Source organism: Salmo trutta, chromosome 9 (genome assembly GCF_901001165.1).
Source record: "Salmo trutta chromosome 9, fSalTru1.1, whole genome shotgun sequence".
NCBI lineage: Eukaryota > Metazoa > Chordata > Actinopteri > Salmoniformes > Salmonidae > Salmo > Salmo trutta.
Window position 1 is genome coordinate 1,886,657 of NC_042965.1, and position 17,152 is coordinate 1,903,808.

Sequence of the window (17,152 nt, forward strand, 5' to 3'; positions counted from 1 at the left end):
TCTTCAGCTATGTTCAATTGTATTCTTCATACTATAAAATAACATACAATAATGCCACGGAATTCTAAGCAAATCTTGTCTGCTAAATTAACTAGTGTAGCCCACAGACATATGGCAAAGCCAGATCACGGCCTAACCTAAAGACAACTCAGAGTATGGTATTCTATTCTTCTAAAATAGACTACATTTTCTACATATCATGTTTCATTAGATCTGTCTAAAATAAATAATGGATTTATTGTGATGGTGTAGGCTATAGTACATGGATTTATTCAACTTTTTAAAATGTAGATGTTCCAAAGGTCAACATCAGTGGCTTGTAGGCTATGCCTGGAAGCCAGAAGATGCTAAATGTGTTTATGTTAATTGACGGTCAATTACCATGAGACCAGCAGTTATTTGCTTGACAATCATCGGCAGACAAAATATCATGACCGCAACAGCCCTAGCTATTGTCATGTGTAAAGATTCATGACCTTCCAGAGCTGACTAATCAATACTGGTCAAGCTCTGTTTTTAGTCTGACTTCTCAATACTGAGCTTCTACTTCTAATCATTAAAGATAAGCCATTCTGACTTACATGTACACACTCGGAAACAGGCCATTTTACACAGTGTTGGTCAACACCACATGCACACACAGCTGATTCCATTAAAGTTCTTTATACTGTTGTGTGGTTATGTTCGATGGACGTACAACACTTCTAATCAGGAAAACAGCATGGGGAGTCCGTCATTACATAAAACCAGCACCAGGATAAAGTGACTAAGAAGGCAGTTGAAATCGGTGAGGGGACACAGTTTTGGGGGGTTCTTGCATTGGAATTATATGGAATTCTGCTTATACAGTGCCTTCGGAAACTATTCAGACCCCTTGACTTTTTCCAAATTTTGTTACGTTACAGCCTTATTCTAAAATCGCTGAAATAAAAAATAATAACTCAGCAATCTACACACAATACCCCATAATGACAAAGCAAAAACAGGATTTTAGAAATGTTTGCAAATGTATTAACAATAAAAAACAGAAATAGCTTATTTACATTAGTATTCAGACCCTTTGCTATGAGACTAGAAATTGAGCTCTGGGGAATCCTGTTTCCATTGAACATCCTTGAGATGCTTCTACAAGTTGATTGGAGTCCATCTGTGGTAAATTCAATTGATTTGACATGATTTCAATAGGCACACACCTGTCTTTATAAGGTCCCACAGTTAGTGCATGTCAGAGTAAAAACCAAGCCATGAGGTCGAAGGAATTGTTCATAGAGCTTCGAGACAGGATTGTTTCAAGGCACAGATCTGGGGAAAGGTACCAAAAAATGTATTCAGCACTGAAAGTCCCCAACAACACAGTTGCCTCCAAGTTTGGAACCACCAAGACTCTTACTAGAGCTTGGCCGCCTGGCCAAACTGAGCAATTGGGGGAGAAGGGCTTTGGTCAGGAATATGAACAAAGAACCCTATTGTCACTCTGACAGAGTTCCAGAATTCCTGTGGAGATGGGAGAACCTTCCAGAAGGACAACCATCTCTGCAGCACTCCACGAATCAGGCCTTTATGGTAGTGGCCAGACAGAAGCCACTCCTTAGTAAAAGGCACATGACAGCTCGCTTAGTGTTTGCCAGAAAAAAGGACTCTCAGACCATGAGAAACAAGATTCTGGCATCATCCCTACAGTGAAGCATGGTGGTGGCAGCATCATGCTGTGGGGATTTTTTTCAGCGTCATGGACTGGGAGACTAGTCAGGATCGAGGGAAAGATGAACAGAGCAAAGTACAGAGAGATATTTGATGAAAACCTGCTCCAGAGCGCTCAGGACCTCAGTCTGGGGAGAAAGTTCACCTTCCAACATGACGACAACCCTAAGCACACAGCCAAGACAACGCAAGAGTGGCTTTGGGACAAGTCTCTGAATGTCCTTGAGTGGCCCAGCCGGAGCTCAGACATAAACACAATCTAACATTTCTGGAGAGACCTGAAATTAGCTGCACAGCCACGCTCGCCATCCAACCTGACAGAGTTTGAGAGGATCTGCAGAGAAGACTGGGAGAAACTCCCCAAATAAAGGTGTGCCAAGCTTGTAGCATCCTACCCAAGAAGACTCGAGGCTGTAATCGCTGCAAAATGTGCTTCAATAAAGTAGTGAGTAAAGGGTCTGAATGCTTATGTAAATGTGATATCTTTTTTTTTTATAAATTAGCAAACATTTCTACAAACCTGTTTTTGCTTTGTCATTATGGGGTACTGTGTGTAAATTGATGAGGGGGGGAATAATTTAATCCATTTTAAAATAAGGCTGTAACCTAAGAAAATCTGGAAAAAGTCAAGGGGTCTGAATACTTTTCAAAGGCACTGTATATCACACTGTACCACAATAAACAAAGTTCAAATGCAGAGACACCGAGACCATTGAGTGCTTTTGAAGTAACAGGTTGGCACGAAATCTGTTGCCCATCTCCGCTGCGCTGTATCGGCACAATGGACAGCGCTCTACACACTTTTGGTAATGAATATAGGCTGTGTTGATAGTGTAAATCACCTATTACAAACAGTGTATGTGAATGCAGCTGTAACTTCAGGAAGCTGCTGAGGGGAAAATGGCTCATTATAATGGCCGGAGCAGAGCAAATGGAATGGCATCAAACACCTGGAAACCATGTACTCGAAACGTGCTTATGGTAGGCTGGCATTGCTTAATTACCAACCTCCTGTACACACTGCTGTCTTACTAAAATCATGCAAACTAAATGCTGAAAGTAGTAGCCTAGTTATTCATGCATGGAAACAGAAGGACTAAATAGCAGTTTAGCTTAGAATAGACTTAGAATAGGCTTACAATACCGACCCGACTGCAAATGAATGAATGCAAACAGCACGGAACACCAGTACCACGTTGGCCTAGTAAGTAAATGTTTTTAATCGGTGACAATCTATATTTAGGCTAGTTACATTAACAGTAAACAAATACGTTAAAGAAAAGGCGAATGACAGCACAGCTGTGTTGCCAAAAAAGTAGGCCTTCTTGTCACAGTCTTCTCCTTCATCTGACGATATGTTAAAATCACTGTCAGAAAAGGTGGACCAATACGCAGCGGATTGCGTGTTCATCATGATAATTTATTAAATAAACTTGAACACGGAAAAACAAACAAAAGCGAACGACAGACCGACAGTTTTACAGGCTAGGTACTTACATACAGCAGTGCAAAATCAACTACCCACAAAATAACCAAACACACACCTCTATATAGGACTCTCAATCAGAGGCAACTAGAAACACCTGCCTCCAATTGAGAGTCCAACACCCAATCCTAAACATAGAAAAACTAAACTAGACAGAACATAGAAATACATACACAACACAAACCCTCTGCCACGTCCTGACCAAAACTAATAAAATTTCTCCCTCTGCTGGTCAGGACGTGACACTTCTGTGGATCATATTCAACCTACATAATTAATTAAGCAATGCCAGCCTACCATAAGCACGTTTTGAATACGTACAGTTACATTTATAACCACAAAAACTAATAGGCTTCCAAGAAAACCATAATAGATGGTATCTATTTCTATATGAAACATACCGACATGTCGCTATACCCAGGGGTGTCATTTGGGTTCTTGCATTGTAATTATTTTGAATTCTGCTTATATCACACTATACCACAATAAACATAAAAGTTAAAATGCTGAGACCATTGACTGCTTTTGACCAAGAAGTGACAGGTTGGCGTGAAATCTCCATTGCACTCTACCAGCACCTACACACTAAAGCAAAGCCGTTTTAAACATAGGCTGGCTAGAGAAGTTATTTTGCCATTCCATACCCTAGGTTTTGAAATGACGCCACTGGCTATAGCACCAAGATTTAGAGGAAAACCAACCAGCTAGATTGTTTCTTACCTTTTCAGAAGAGTTGCAGCCTCCTTGATGCTCTGTGGAACTTCCTGAGTTCCAGATTTCCCTCAAATGCCAATTGGATTAGTTGAGCATGCTTCTTCTGTGCTGACTGAACACATTTGTCAAAGTGGAAAATGAGTTCTCGCATGTAGCTGTGGACGCCCCAAAAGTCAATACATGTTTCAGTGCCGTAAGCATGGTCGGCATAGCGGAGAGAGGCCCAGAGAATCGTTGCAGGATATCAAGTGGGGTCCATTTGTCCTCATTGGAGCTGGCGATTTCAGTCTGCAAAAACTGGCAAGCAACACTAAACTCATCTTCCACCAAATCTGTTTGCTTAGATCCAGCACTGGTTTCACCTTTTTCACATCTAGAAAGTCATGGCTCTCTGGGTCAAGGGGCACACAGGGCCTCCACCAATTGACTGTTGTGTTCTGACAATTCACCAATGACAGCATCAAACGTGCTGAAGAACAGTCTTTTACACAGTCTCTTCTCCTCTGTCCTGCTGGCCTACTGTACTGTCCACCACGTATTGCTGGAGATTTTACTTAGATAACGTTGTAGTTTGCTTGGAGTTGGTGGTGCCACTGCACTGTGCCTCAGCTTCTCAATGCACTCCAACACAATGCGGACCACTTTGACTCCAGTGTAAAGATCGGTTGCTTTTGCCTGGAGTCATTTGTTTGGAGGATCTTTGCACCATGGTGGCTGTAAACAAAGTTGGGATCCGTCACCGCCTTCAGCAGCCCTGTAGGCTCGAGTGACTCTACTTCTGTGTTGTACGAACGCGTGCATTCGATGTCAGAGAGGAACTTCACAATGCTGTCACAACTTTTAACAACCACTGACACAGTAGCCAGGTGTCCCCTTCTCCTTAGACTTTGTTTGGGGTACTTTGGCAAAGCCAATTTCTGATACCAATCATGGCAGCTTAGCTGGTTCATGCTAACTAAATAGGTGAAGGCTAATAACACCAACGCGTTTGATAACTGAGCTACGCTAACTAAACTCTATAGTGATGGGGTGTCAGGCAGAGTTGAGTGAAGCAGCTTCAACTGTAAACTTGACCCCGCCCTTATAAATAACGATATAATATTACAGGCAGAGGCGTATCACGTTATTCACTTAGCCTGCAAAGATGAGAAGAGTTTTTTCCCACATTTATGGAAACCCAACAGAGACATACCTTCTAAGGCACTACATCTCAGTGCTTGAAGTGTCCCTACAGACCCTGGTTCGATCCCAGCCTGTATTACAACCGGCCGTGATCGGTTGTAGGACGGCGCACAATTGGCCCAGCGTCGCCGGGGTAGGCTGTCATTGTAAAATAAGAATTGGTTCTTAACTGACTTGCCTAGTTAAATAAAAAATAAATACCTAACTGCCACTGGGGCTTTCCTTAGCCCTCCTACTATACTGTACTGTCCACCATTGTGCTGATGCAGCGCAGCAGAGATAAAAATGTCACACCAACCTGTCACTCAATCATTTGAACTTTTTTGCTATTTATATATAGGGACATGAAACTAAAACTGAGGGGGTACAAGTTTCAAATGAAGGGCTAAGCCCTCTTTTGCCCCCTCGTGGAGCTGGGACTGAGGTGAACATGCTCTCTAACTTGAGGTGTGTGGCTGAGCCCTGGAGTGTGTCCAAGCGCCCTGATTGTTTGGATGAACAGTTGTGAAGAATGATTGACAGGCCAGTCCTGTTAAGAGGGACAGCTTTTCTTTTTTTTTTACAACAAACAAATGTTGGCCAGAGCTACAGATGGCTATATCTGTCTGCTAGTACAGGACTGGTAAAGGGCCAGTCCACTACTTTGGTGAATGTTTTTTTTATACTGATTTTTCAGGGGGTGCTGCAGCACCATCAAAACCCCTACTTCCTGTTGCTATGAATGTGTGGTCAAAGTATGTGTTTAGTAGCCGAGGTATGTAGCTGTAAGTAGATTGGAAGATTAATCTGACCCTGGTATGTGTTAGTCAAATTCCCTTTGGGCCTTATGTAGGCCTATGGTAAGTGACACCACAAGGGACAACATGGTTTATTCAAATGATAGTGTGTTGGGGGTTACAAAAATCTGACAAACATTGACAAGTATTTGCAAGCGAAGTGATATTGACAAATTTAACAGTAACAAGACTGGAGACCAGAGACAAAAATCTAAATTTCCTCCTGGTTAATATCATCTCTGCGGGAGGGTCATAGCTAGAAGTGCTACAGCTTTTGTCAAATTAATGTCAGATTTGACTTTTCATAGCAGGTTAGGAGAACTTCCCCAGCAGGTTAGGATAATTATGTTAAGGTTAGGAAAGGGGTTAGGGTTAGCTAAAGCAACAAAAAAAATAATTACGTTAATTTGACAAAAGCTTCTAGCAATGACCCTGGCTGCGTTCCGTAATTGTTCACGTTCTGGAACGTTTTATTAAACAGAAACGGTGCTGTAACGAATGAGCAGTTGCAAAACGAGGAGGGATTGGGCATCGCTGCCAGCGTGGCAACTGCCCTTTAAATGTCACTCATTGCTTCAAGCCACACCCAGCAAAGTACGTCAAATCCTGTTCAAGAACGTATTGGGGAAACGTGTCGTACAGGCCAAACCGTTTCGCAAGGTAGCAAACTTTCAAGCGAACTGAACACACCTCCTGTTGTAGCGCTTCCTCTGATAATTCTGACCAATGGTAGAAGAACGGAGGCGGGCCCATTTCATGTTAGCCAATGGGGTGATTCGTTGATGCTACGTCTCATAGCAGCTACTTTCATCCGGATGAGGGATTTAAAGTGAGTAGCTTGAATTAACCACAATATTGAACTAAAATTGCATGCTATTCAACGATGACTTAAAATGTGTGTACAATAAATTATTGTAATTGTTCATTGTAAACCTAGTTAATCTTGCCAACTCAAATTCTAATAAAAACAGATTGCAAGTGAATCGGCCGTGTCAGCTAGCTAGCTAAATTAGCGTATCAAGCTAGTCAATTGTGAATTCCGCGTTTGGTTTGTAGACCATTCCATTTCAGTCATATGTTGTTAGTTCACATGTCAATGTATACGTTTTTCTTATTTAGGTATTTGTTTGATGTTATCTAGAAATAGTATTGGTTTGCAGGTTCACAGCAATATCAGATTACCACTCTTCCACCAGCGAAGATGTACAGCTATCATGGTACCATCAGAGTGTTGGTGCAGGTTCTTTGGGCCCACCTGCTCTGTGGATGGACGTTTGGCTCCGAGCTTACGTTTGAGCTTCCAGATAACGCAAAACAGTGTTTCTATGAAGATATTACCATTGGCACCAAGTGTACACTTGAGTTCCAGGTAAGTTGATTGAGGCCCTCACATTATGACATGGAGTTATGGGAATAACTACAGCTAAATTGCTAGGCTGTATTTAAAACAAAATATTTTCTCTCCAGGTTGTCACTGGCGGGCATTACGATGTTGACTGTCATCTAGAGGATGCAGATGGTACTGTTCTTTACAAAGAAATGAAGAAGCAGTATGACAGCTTTACATTCACGGCTGCCAAGAACGGAACACATAAGTTCTGCTTCAGCAATGAGTTTTCCACCTTCACGCATAAGACCGTCTACTTCGATTTCCAAGTTGGAGAGGATCCCCCACTTTTCCCCAATGAGAACAGGGTCACTGCTTTAACCCAGGTAGGTCTGTTGTTGATGACTATTGCTGAGAGGTGTTTTTCTGTGCAATATTCAATATGGCAGTTCAATCAAAACAATCGGTTAATTCTCTACAACAGAATAAAATGCTATTGGATTTCAGTTTGCCCCATTTGGCAAAAACATAATGGAAATAACTGTGTGCATAGGCATAGATTTCTGGTTATTTGCAGTGCTTGCATGTCAAACCATACAGGGATCTTGTATGCCTTTTTTAAGCCTGAAAATACCTGTTTCAGATGGAGTCTGCCTGCGTGTCCATTCATGAGGCCCTGAAATCGGTCATTGACTATCAGACACATTTCCGTCTGCGGGAGGCTCAGGGACGCAGCCGAGCCGAGGACCTCAACACAAGAGTGGCTTTCTGGTCCATTGGGGAGGCCTTCATTTTGCTGGTAGTCAGCATCAGCCAGGTGATCTTGCTGAGAAGCTTCTTTTCTGACAGGAAGACCACCACCACGCGTGTTGGATCCTAACATCCCACAGCATCTCATCCCGGTCACCTCCACAAGGGATTTCAGATCCAACGCCACCAACAACAGTTCATGGCAGAATGTTTTTTATAGATGCCATTCATAAAATTAGAATTTTTAAGGTACGTTCAGGCTTTGAAGTTACTTTTAAACACCCACTGGATTATCTAAATAAAATCTAGCAAATAATGTTGGAAATGCAACAACGTATTTATCATGTGGGTGCATATTGTTATTGTTTTTTACAACACTGTTTACCAGAATAATGTGAACAAACTGGTAGCCTGTCTTGCAGTTCTAATTTGACACCTACTTGATACATTAAATCGTAGTTGCAGAATTTAATTTGAGCACAGTTCTCACTTCCTTAGTAATGACAATTCAAACTTGGTTGTTAGATTCAAGTTGTGATATCAAAAGTACTCTGTCTGTTGTAAACAATTGGTTTGCTTTTAATGTGAGTCCACTTAACAGGCTTGTGGAAAGCAGAGGTTGTGTTTTGGGTGGATGGACCTTGACTAGGAGTTTAACCATCTCTTTATTGTAACTGGTGCTTTGTTGGTTTATATGGTTAAAACATGAATATGAAGCTGGTGTAAGCACAATTATTTAATTTATTTCATATTAGGCATGTGTGTGGTCATATTTTGTTTGCATACTGTTCATGATTGTTTCTGCACAGTCATCAGATTGTTGGCAGTCCAAGGAATTGTTTCCTTATTTGCATAGCTTAATAAACATTCTGGTAAACCCATTGTCAGACCTTCAATATTCAATAAATGAATAAACTGAGCCACATAAATAGATAGCATTTACAGGTAACTGCCAATATAAAGGAAACAACATAAAGTGTCTTAATAGAGCATTGGGCCAGCACAAGCTAGAACAGCTTCAATGCACCATGGCACAGATTTTACAAGTGTCTGGAACCTTATTGGAGGGATGCGACACCATTCTTCCATGAGAAATTCCATCATTTAGTGTTTTGTTGATGGTGGAAATGCTTCCTCAGATGCTGCTCTAGAATCTCCCACAAGTGTTCAATTGGGTGACAGACGGCCATGGCATATGGTTTTCATTCTCATCAAACCGTTCAGTACCCTGTGGATGGGTGCATTGTGGGGCAAAATAATGGCCTGCCCAGCATTTTTTTAAGATGACCCTAAGCATGTTTGGATGTTAATTGCTTAATTAACTCAAGAACCACACCAGTGTGGAAGTGCCTACTTTCAATATACTTTGTATCCCTCATTTGCTCAAGTGTTTCCATTATTTTGACAATTACCTCTATATTGTGATGCAGAATATTATATATCAGTATCCTCAGGAATAGCTGATACATTAAAATCCACTCACTGCTCAGGTTGCCAATGATCAACAAGTATTTCATTTTGTTATTTACAAAGGACGCAGCTTGTGGGCCATGTACACTTGTGAACATCATGAAAGGTGCGGTTGTATACAACACCGAGAAATGTGTCAAGAAAAATATGTAATTAAACATTTTATGATTACATTGTCAAGTGATGTTTTCAAGAACTGCATAAAGCATTACATTTTTTCTGAAATTAATCTTGATTCTGTATACACATGGTGCTTGTTGATCAAATAATTGATCACATTGTTCACTCTGTACATTGTTCACTCAACCTCCAGGTGGTTAGTAGCCAACAAAATATATGCAATGCAATCGCCATCTGCCTGTAAAGACACGCAAATATGTTATTATTCGTTTAATACAGTTTTATGCGCAGATGCCAACTTTATTCACAACAAACCAAAAAAAAATGTAATAACATCTTGCTCAACCTCCTAAAATGATGGGAGTCGGGTATTTGCCTTTAACTGCTATTGCGTACGCGAATACAAGCGCATAAGCGAATATCAGCTCTGATTGGATGGTTTCCTTTTCAATAAATAGGACATTTTAAAAAAACGCATTGTTTTCGAATTGACAGCAGTGTACTCTGGGTAATGAGGGGACTCGAATTATCTGTCCGGGAAGGCGTGTTGTGCACTGGGTGACAGTTGATTACGTTTGGAACCGGGCTGCCTCCGGGCGTGAGCCACAGGCGCCCCGTTCAAAACCAAACGGCGAGGTCTGCTCAAAACAAAGGTGACGTAACCAAGCACTTGGAGTAATGAGTACGATTCTGAGTTTTCACATGCAAAAGTGATTTATTTTGATAAAAACGTTTAATATACCTTCACAATGAAAAGTAGTTTGAAAATGCAAACATAATGTAATGGAGCAGGTCTCGAACCCTCGACCTTCTAGCCCGAAGTCCAGCGTGCTATCGACTGTGCCGCAAATGCATGCTCCCGCGACAGGGTCGATATCCGCGCTTATAAACCAAGGGTCGTTACAATATTTTATGGAAAATATATGCATGTTTCGGAACGATGCACTACGCTGCCTAATTGTTGACAACATGACCGAGCGGCGCAGATTACTTTTCGATTTGAAATAGTGCTCCTCCCTCTCCGTTTTTGCCCGTTCATTTCACGTGTCCCACACCCCAGCATAATCGAATCCCCCCGCATTGAGTCGGGATGATCTAACCAGTGTGGCCGCCCCCCGCCAAGAACAGTATAGAAAAATATCCATACTAGCTTTTTCTTGTGTTATTTCCTCTGGTATAGATTTAACGGGAGGGCAAAACTTACAACACTACAAGCTAATCACCGAAGAAAAAGAACGCATCTCAAACGACTTCCGCTGTTGGACAATGTTGGCTAGCTAGCGTAGCTGTACATTAAATACCAAGCGGGGCGGATGTTCTCTGACCTCACCGTATTTCTTGATATTTAAACTGGATAAAACATCTAGATATACGTCGATTTACACACGGTTCTGTCGGGAAATGACATGCAGAATTAAGGCTAATCAAAAAAAAAATACAGTTTGAAACTGAAAAGGACGTCGGGCAGCGTAGACTGAACACGCCTAGCTGGGGCGTATTCATTACGCCGATTCTTTTGCAAAACGTTTCTCAGACGGATGCGAACGGGACGAAACAGGGAGGGATCTATCTGCATTTGTCCAATAGAAACTCGTTGTAGTTGCAAAACGTTAACTTTTTCAACTGTTTTGCTAATGATTACACTCCTGGGATGTATTCATTACGCAAACTGTTTACCGTTTAACAACCAAACGAAACAGGGCGGGACCTACCTGAATGTGCCCAGTAAACCATCGTTTTCTGTCGGGAGTTATCGGGTTCGCAACAGATTTTGCGTAATGATTACACCCATGGTATTTGGTTGAACAGTGCCGTAGCTAGCTACCCAGCCAATTGTATTAAGTTAGCTATATTTCCGTCGCTAACAAACTTTCAATTGAGAAGAGGGGAAAGCAGAACATGCCAATGTTAACAAATACCTTTTTCAATCGCTAGCTGGCGGATTTCTGCCTCCCGTTTGTCTAATTTAGCAATACGTAGTTAGCTAGTCACATAGTATCGAGTGCCAACCTATTCAAGGCTAGCTAGCGCCACAAACAAAGGCTTCTGCTCAACACCTGCCACATACTTTTATCCAGACGCTCGTGTCTTAACCAACTGTCCGTGAACAAAGCTGCAAAAATGGATTTACAAACGGCGGTGTTCAATGCAGCCAGAGATGGCAAGCTACGGTTGCTTCAGAAACTTTTGGAGAACAAAACTGGCCTAGAGGTTACCAAATTAATGGCAGAGAAAACAAACGGTGCTACCTCTTTGCTTATGGCTGCAAGATACGGACACCTGGATTTAGTGGAATATCTTTTGGAGTGTTGCTGCGCACCCGTTGAATTTGGGGGGTCAGTGAATTTTGATGGAGAGACTATCGAAGGTGCCCCACCTCTATGGGCTGCCTCAGCAGCAGGACACCTGAAAGTAGTGCAGTCTTTACTTGGCCACGGTGCCTCTGTGAACAGTACAACACTCACCAATTCTACCCCCCTGAGAGCAGCCTGCTTCGATGGGCATCTGGACATTGTAAAATACCTGGTAGAGCACAAGGCAGACCTGGAAGTAGCAAACAGACATGGTCACACATGCCTCATGATCTCGTGTTACAAAGGACACAAGGAAATTGCCCAGTATCTATTGGAAAAGGACGCTGATGTTAACAGGAAAAGTATTAAAGGTGAGGTCACACATTCAAACGTTTATTTTCCTGTATTTTATATCCCTGGGCCTACCTGAGCAATGAGATAAGGCCTAGTACCTGGCAGGTGCATTGCTCTGTTATTATGTCATGACAGATCAAAACCAAAATGATGAAACATTCAGTAATTTGCTGTTAAATGCAGATCACATTTGTCTGATACAATTTGCCAAACCTGTATATGTTTTTCAGACAGTCTTGAGGTAAATCCTCCATTTGGACATCTAATCAGGTCAACTAACAAGCTGGAGTAATTTGTGTTTAAACCAATTAGGGGACGTGATGCCACCCAGGCCTGTTCTAAATGTAAGCCTTGCAATAGCCCACTCACAAGATCTGCCCCAATCCATGAGAATTTTACCCCCTTGGCAGGTGCTTAGATTGGCACATTGCTTACATCACCCTGGTCTACTCCTAGAGGGAAAGGGATACAGGCAAGCATGTGGGAAGACATTTGCTTACCAAGTTATTTGACAAACATATTTAGTCATGAAATGTAGCAAATGTAACCTTTTTGTCTCTTCACTTAAACATCTACTTTCAATGAATTTGAATATATATTTATTTATTGCTAGAATGTCTGCAACAATGGTTTCCAGTTTGCAAAACATGTATTAGTATTTATTTCTTCACAGGTAACACAGCATTACATGACTGTGCTGAATCTGGCAGCTTGGAGATAATGAAGACGCTGCTAAAATATGGAGCCACCATGGAGAGGGATGGTTATGGAATGACCCCACTGCTGTCTGCTAGTGTGACTGGCCACACTAACATTGTTGACTATCTGACACAACACCAGCAAACAAACCACATGGAGAGGATAAACGCCCTCGAACTGCTTGGTGCTACTTTTGTGGACAAAAAGCGGGATCTTCTTGGGGCATTAAAGTACTGGAAGAGAGCCATGGACCTGAGATACAGTGACAGCAAACATGTTCTTAACAAAGCAGAGCCAAAGCAGTTGATCATGGCCTATGACTATGCCAGGGAAGTAAGTAATGGGGAGGAGCTAGACAGCCTGATCTCAGACCCAGATGAGATGAGGATGCAGGCCCTGCTCATTAGAGAGCGTATCCTAGGTCCCTCCCACCCCGACACCTCTTACTACATCCGATACAGGGGAGCTGTATATGCTGACTCTGGGAATTTTGAGCGCTGCATTAATCTTTGGAAGTATGCCCTTGACATGCAGCAGAGCAACTTGGACCCCCTCAGCCCCATGACAGCCAGCAGCCTGCTGTCCTTCGCTGAGCTCTTCTCCTTCATGCTCCAGGACCGTGCTAAAGGCCTTCTGGGCACCTCGGTCTCCTTCAACAACCTCATGGGCATCCTCAGTAAGAGCGTGCTGGAGATTGAACGTGCGGTGAAACAAACTCAGCCTGACCCGGCTCAGCTCAGCAAGGCCCTCTCCATTATCCTGCATCTCATCTGCCTGCTGGAGAAGGTTCCCTGTACCGTGGAGCAGGACCACTTCAAGAAGGAGACCATCTACAGGTTCCTCAAGCTGCAGCCCTGCGGGAAGAATGGCTACAGCCCGCTCCACCTGGCCGTGGACAGGAACACCACCTGCGTGGGCCGCTATCCTGTCTGTAAGTTCCCCTCTTTCCAGGTCACCTCTATCCTACTGGAGTGTGGGGCGGACGTCAACTGCCGCGACGAGGACAACAACAGCCCCCTGCATGTGGCCGCCTCCAACAATCACCCGGACATCATGAACCTGCTGATCGCCTGCGGCACGCACTTTGACAGCACCAACTCCCTGAAGCAGACGGCCTGTGACCTGCTGGACGAGAAGGAGATGGCCAAGAACCTGATCCAGCCCATCAACCACACCACCCTGCAGTGTCTGGCTGCACGGGCTATCATCAAGCACAGCCTCTGCTACAGAGGCAACATCCCAGAGAAGCTGGAGGCCTTTGTGCTTCTCCACAGATAATGACTATTAAAGATGTGTGTGCCACCATTCTCCTCGCCCCATGTGCTCTCTTTTTGATTGTATTGAAGTCCATGATGAACATTGTGTGGACTTTCCTTTTCCCCCCTTCGAAGACAGAATTAAAAAGCAACTGCCCCTAAAAAGCAACTTCTTGTTTTGAAAACAGCCTATGTGGCATCGATATGAGTCAAACATTTATTTTAGTGTCAAAGTTGACTACAAAGTGTAAATAGGATAATTTTGGTCATAGTCTGTCTCGTCCAAAACTGAGATTTGCGCGATGATAGGAAAAAATTGTATGTCACGGAATGAGGAGTACCCTAACATTTTTTGGGTTGGGTTTATTTCAATCCTGCCCACAGCTGGCAGCACCCATCTAATCATCAATTTGGAGCAGAGCTGCACGCAACCATAGTAATTCCCATGGCCAATTTGGTTTGATATTAGATATTTCTATGGGGCTAGTTAGGGACCATCAACAAATGACACAATGTACATGGCTGAAAAAATAGGCCAAATCAGGAAGTGCAGCCCCCCTTTATAGCTCTGTGGCAAACCGATGGGGATTTTTTTAAATATGCGCATGCACAATATTTTTAGCTTACTAATTTCTACATTTTCCATGCTATTTATTAAGATATCATTGAGAGATTTCTCCATGCCCCAATCTCTTTGTTTCTTTCTATCTATGCAAAGATGGCAGAATGCTGGGACTTTTTTCCATTACTATGTTGCCAAGACTCTTAACTTTAATCATACATTCTTTATGCTCTCATTCAGTGGTTATGTTGTCATGGTTTTGTATCGGCGTAGTTGAGTGTAATGGAATTAACTAATTTCTCTATCAAAACCATGAAGCTTTATGAAGTGGTAATGTTTGCAAATACCATAAGTGCTTTATTCCTCCTATGCACAGGCTATGATATGCGACTGTTCTGTGTTAACACTTGTCTGTGCAATATTTAGCATTATATGTGGTGACTGCCTGTTCCTTTGTTTCCGTAATTTGTTACACTAAGCAAAGAGGGATGTGACAATTGCTGAATGCTGTTCAATTGGTAGTGTTGTGTGGTTTCATGTGTTGACTGTAAAAGGTAATTGTGTGTAGGTTTTGAGTAGGAGTGTATGCAACCCTTCATGTTATTGATCTTTGAACCTGATTTTGTTCTATGGTGAGCTGAGCACAAAAACAATAGACATAGGTTCGTTGGATACTAGTATGGCCGTGCATGTAGTTTGAGTTTACAGGAAATTCATTGACATCTGAGCTTTGTACGGCATATCAATTATCGTATAAACTCTTCAGAGCTCTGACTAACCCAAACGTGGAACCTTTATATTTGTCCAATTGTATTCTAATTGAAAAGAGGGGAGGCCTTGTACAGTGGGGCTGAGCTTTGTGAAATAACCTTGCACATTAGCTTCATTTGTGTGGTTTAAAGGGCTTTTCATATTTTTAGAAATACATTTCGCTAAGGACCGAACCATACAAAAGTACAGTTCCACCAGGGAACTTGCTTTAATTCTGCACTTTATTACAACAGACTTTAAGACTTCATATGACAAAGTGACATATATCAAGTTAATATTTTAAGAACTGATTTGACAATAAACCCATATTGCACTTGTCCTCATTGCCCCAGTGTTATGATTCAGCCCCAGATAGCTATGCAACAGGATGAAACTTTTGTAGTGACTTCCCTGCAGACACACAAAAAAAAAATCCCAGCAGTTAAAAATATTGCACAGTTACTGGATGTTCTTTTGATGAGTCATGGTGAGTAATGTATGTAGCAAGTAGGCTGATACTCTATGACCACAGTAGGCCTGTGTGGCCATGGTTGGTTATATTATTGGTTTTCTCACTGTTCCACTTGTCTATCTTATTTGTGTAAAACATGGGTTAAGTGTCAACTTGGGGTTCTTTGTCATAAGTTTGATCTCTTCAACTTTTCTCAACTCTGCTGAACAGTAGCCTAACTCTTCTCTGGAATGTTCTCAAGTGCTAATTTAAAACTGAAACAAGGTTGTTTTCTACATCTGGTTGATTGCACATGTTTATACTTGCAGTAGCTGTAGTCTGTCAAGTATGGAAGTAAATGAAATTGTATTTGTCACATGCGCTGAATACAACAGGTGAAATGCTTACTTACAAGCCTTTAACACTTATTTTTCTTAAGGGCATTGTTGGTTAAGTAAAAAAGAACAGTTACAAATAATTAAAGAGCAGCAGTAAAATAACAATAGCGAGGCTATATACAGGGTACCAGTACAGAGTCAATGTGCGGGGTCACCGGTTAGTTGAGGTAATATGTACAGTACCGTTCAAAGGTTATGGGTCACTTCGAAATGTCCTCGTTTTTTAAAGAAAAGCCCCAAAAATTGTCCACTAAAATAATATCAAATTGATCAGAAATAGAGTGTAGACATTGTTAATGTTGAAAATGACTATTGTAGCTGGAAACGGCATGTTTTTTATGGAATATCGACAGAGAATATCGTACAGCGGCCCATTATCAGCAACCATCACTCCTGTGTTCCAATGGCACATTGTGTTAGCTAATCCAAGTCTTTCATTTTAAAAGGCTAAATGATCATTAGAAAACCCTTTTGCAATTATGTTATCACAGCTGAAAACTGCTGTCCTTATTAAAGAAGCAATAAAACTGGCCTTATTTAGACTAGTTGAGTATCTGGAGCACCAGCATTTGTGGGTTCGATTACAGGCTCAAAATGGCCAGAAACAAATATATTTCTTCTGAAACTTGTCAGTCTATTCTTGTTCTGAGAAATGAAGGCTATTCCATGCGAGAAATGGCCAAGAAACTGAAGATCTCATACAGCTCTGTGTACTACTCCCTTCACAGAAGAGCACAAACTGGCCCTTACCAGAATAGAACGAGTGGGAGGCCCTGGTGCACAACTGAGCAAGAGGACAAGTACATTAGTGTCTAGTTTGAGAAACAGACATCTCACAGCTTCATTAAATAGTACCCGCAAA

General features: G+C 42.0%; 2 protein-coding genes across 4 annotated transcripts; both read left to right on the forward strand.

The window, feature by feature from the left end:
• Positions 1 to 6,550: 6,550 nt before the first annotated feature.
• LOC115199724 (transmembrane emp24 domain-containing protein 7) lies at positions 6,551 to 8,817 on the forward strand. Of its 3 annotated transcripts, none has more exons than XM_029762098.1 (4): positions 6,551 to 6,688; positions 7,020 to 7,228; positions 7,327 to 7,572; positions 7,830 to 8,817. In XM_029762098.1, the coding sequence occupies exons 2-4, from the start codon at positions 7,061 to 7,063 to the stop codon at positions 8,064 to 8,066; spliced, it is 651 nt and encodes a 216-aa protein (XP_029617958.1). In that variant the 5' UTR covers positions 6,551 to 6,688; positions 7,020 to 7,060; the 3' UTR covers positions 8,067 to 8,817. The 3 variants fall into 3 exon arrangements, with proteins under 3 accessions (XP_029617958.1, XP_029617957.1, XP_029617959.1); XM_029762097.1 differs by having other exon boundaries at positions 6,581 to 6,688; positions 7,001 to 7,228; XM_029762099.1 differs by having other exon boundaries at positions 6,632 to 6,688; positions 7,056 to 7,228.
• Positions 8,818 to 10,540: 1,723 nt separating this feature from the next.
• On the forward strand, positions 10,541 to 15,780 carry LOC115199723 (protein fem-1 homolog C-like). Its single transcript, XM_029762096.1, has 2 exons — positions 10,541 to 12,191; positions 12,848 to 15,780. The coding sequence occupies exons 1-2, from the start codon at positions 11,648 to 11,650 to the stop codon at positions 14,149 to 14,151; spliced, it is 1,848 nt and encodes a 615-aa protein (XP_029617956.1). The 5' UTR covers positions 10,541 to 11,647; the 3' UTR covers positions 14,152 to 15,780.
• The last annotated feature ends 1,372 nt before the right edge of the window (positions 15,781 to 17,152 follow it).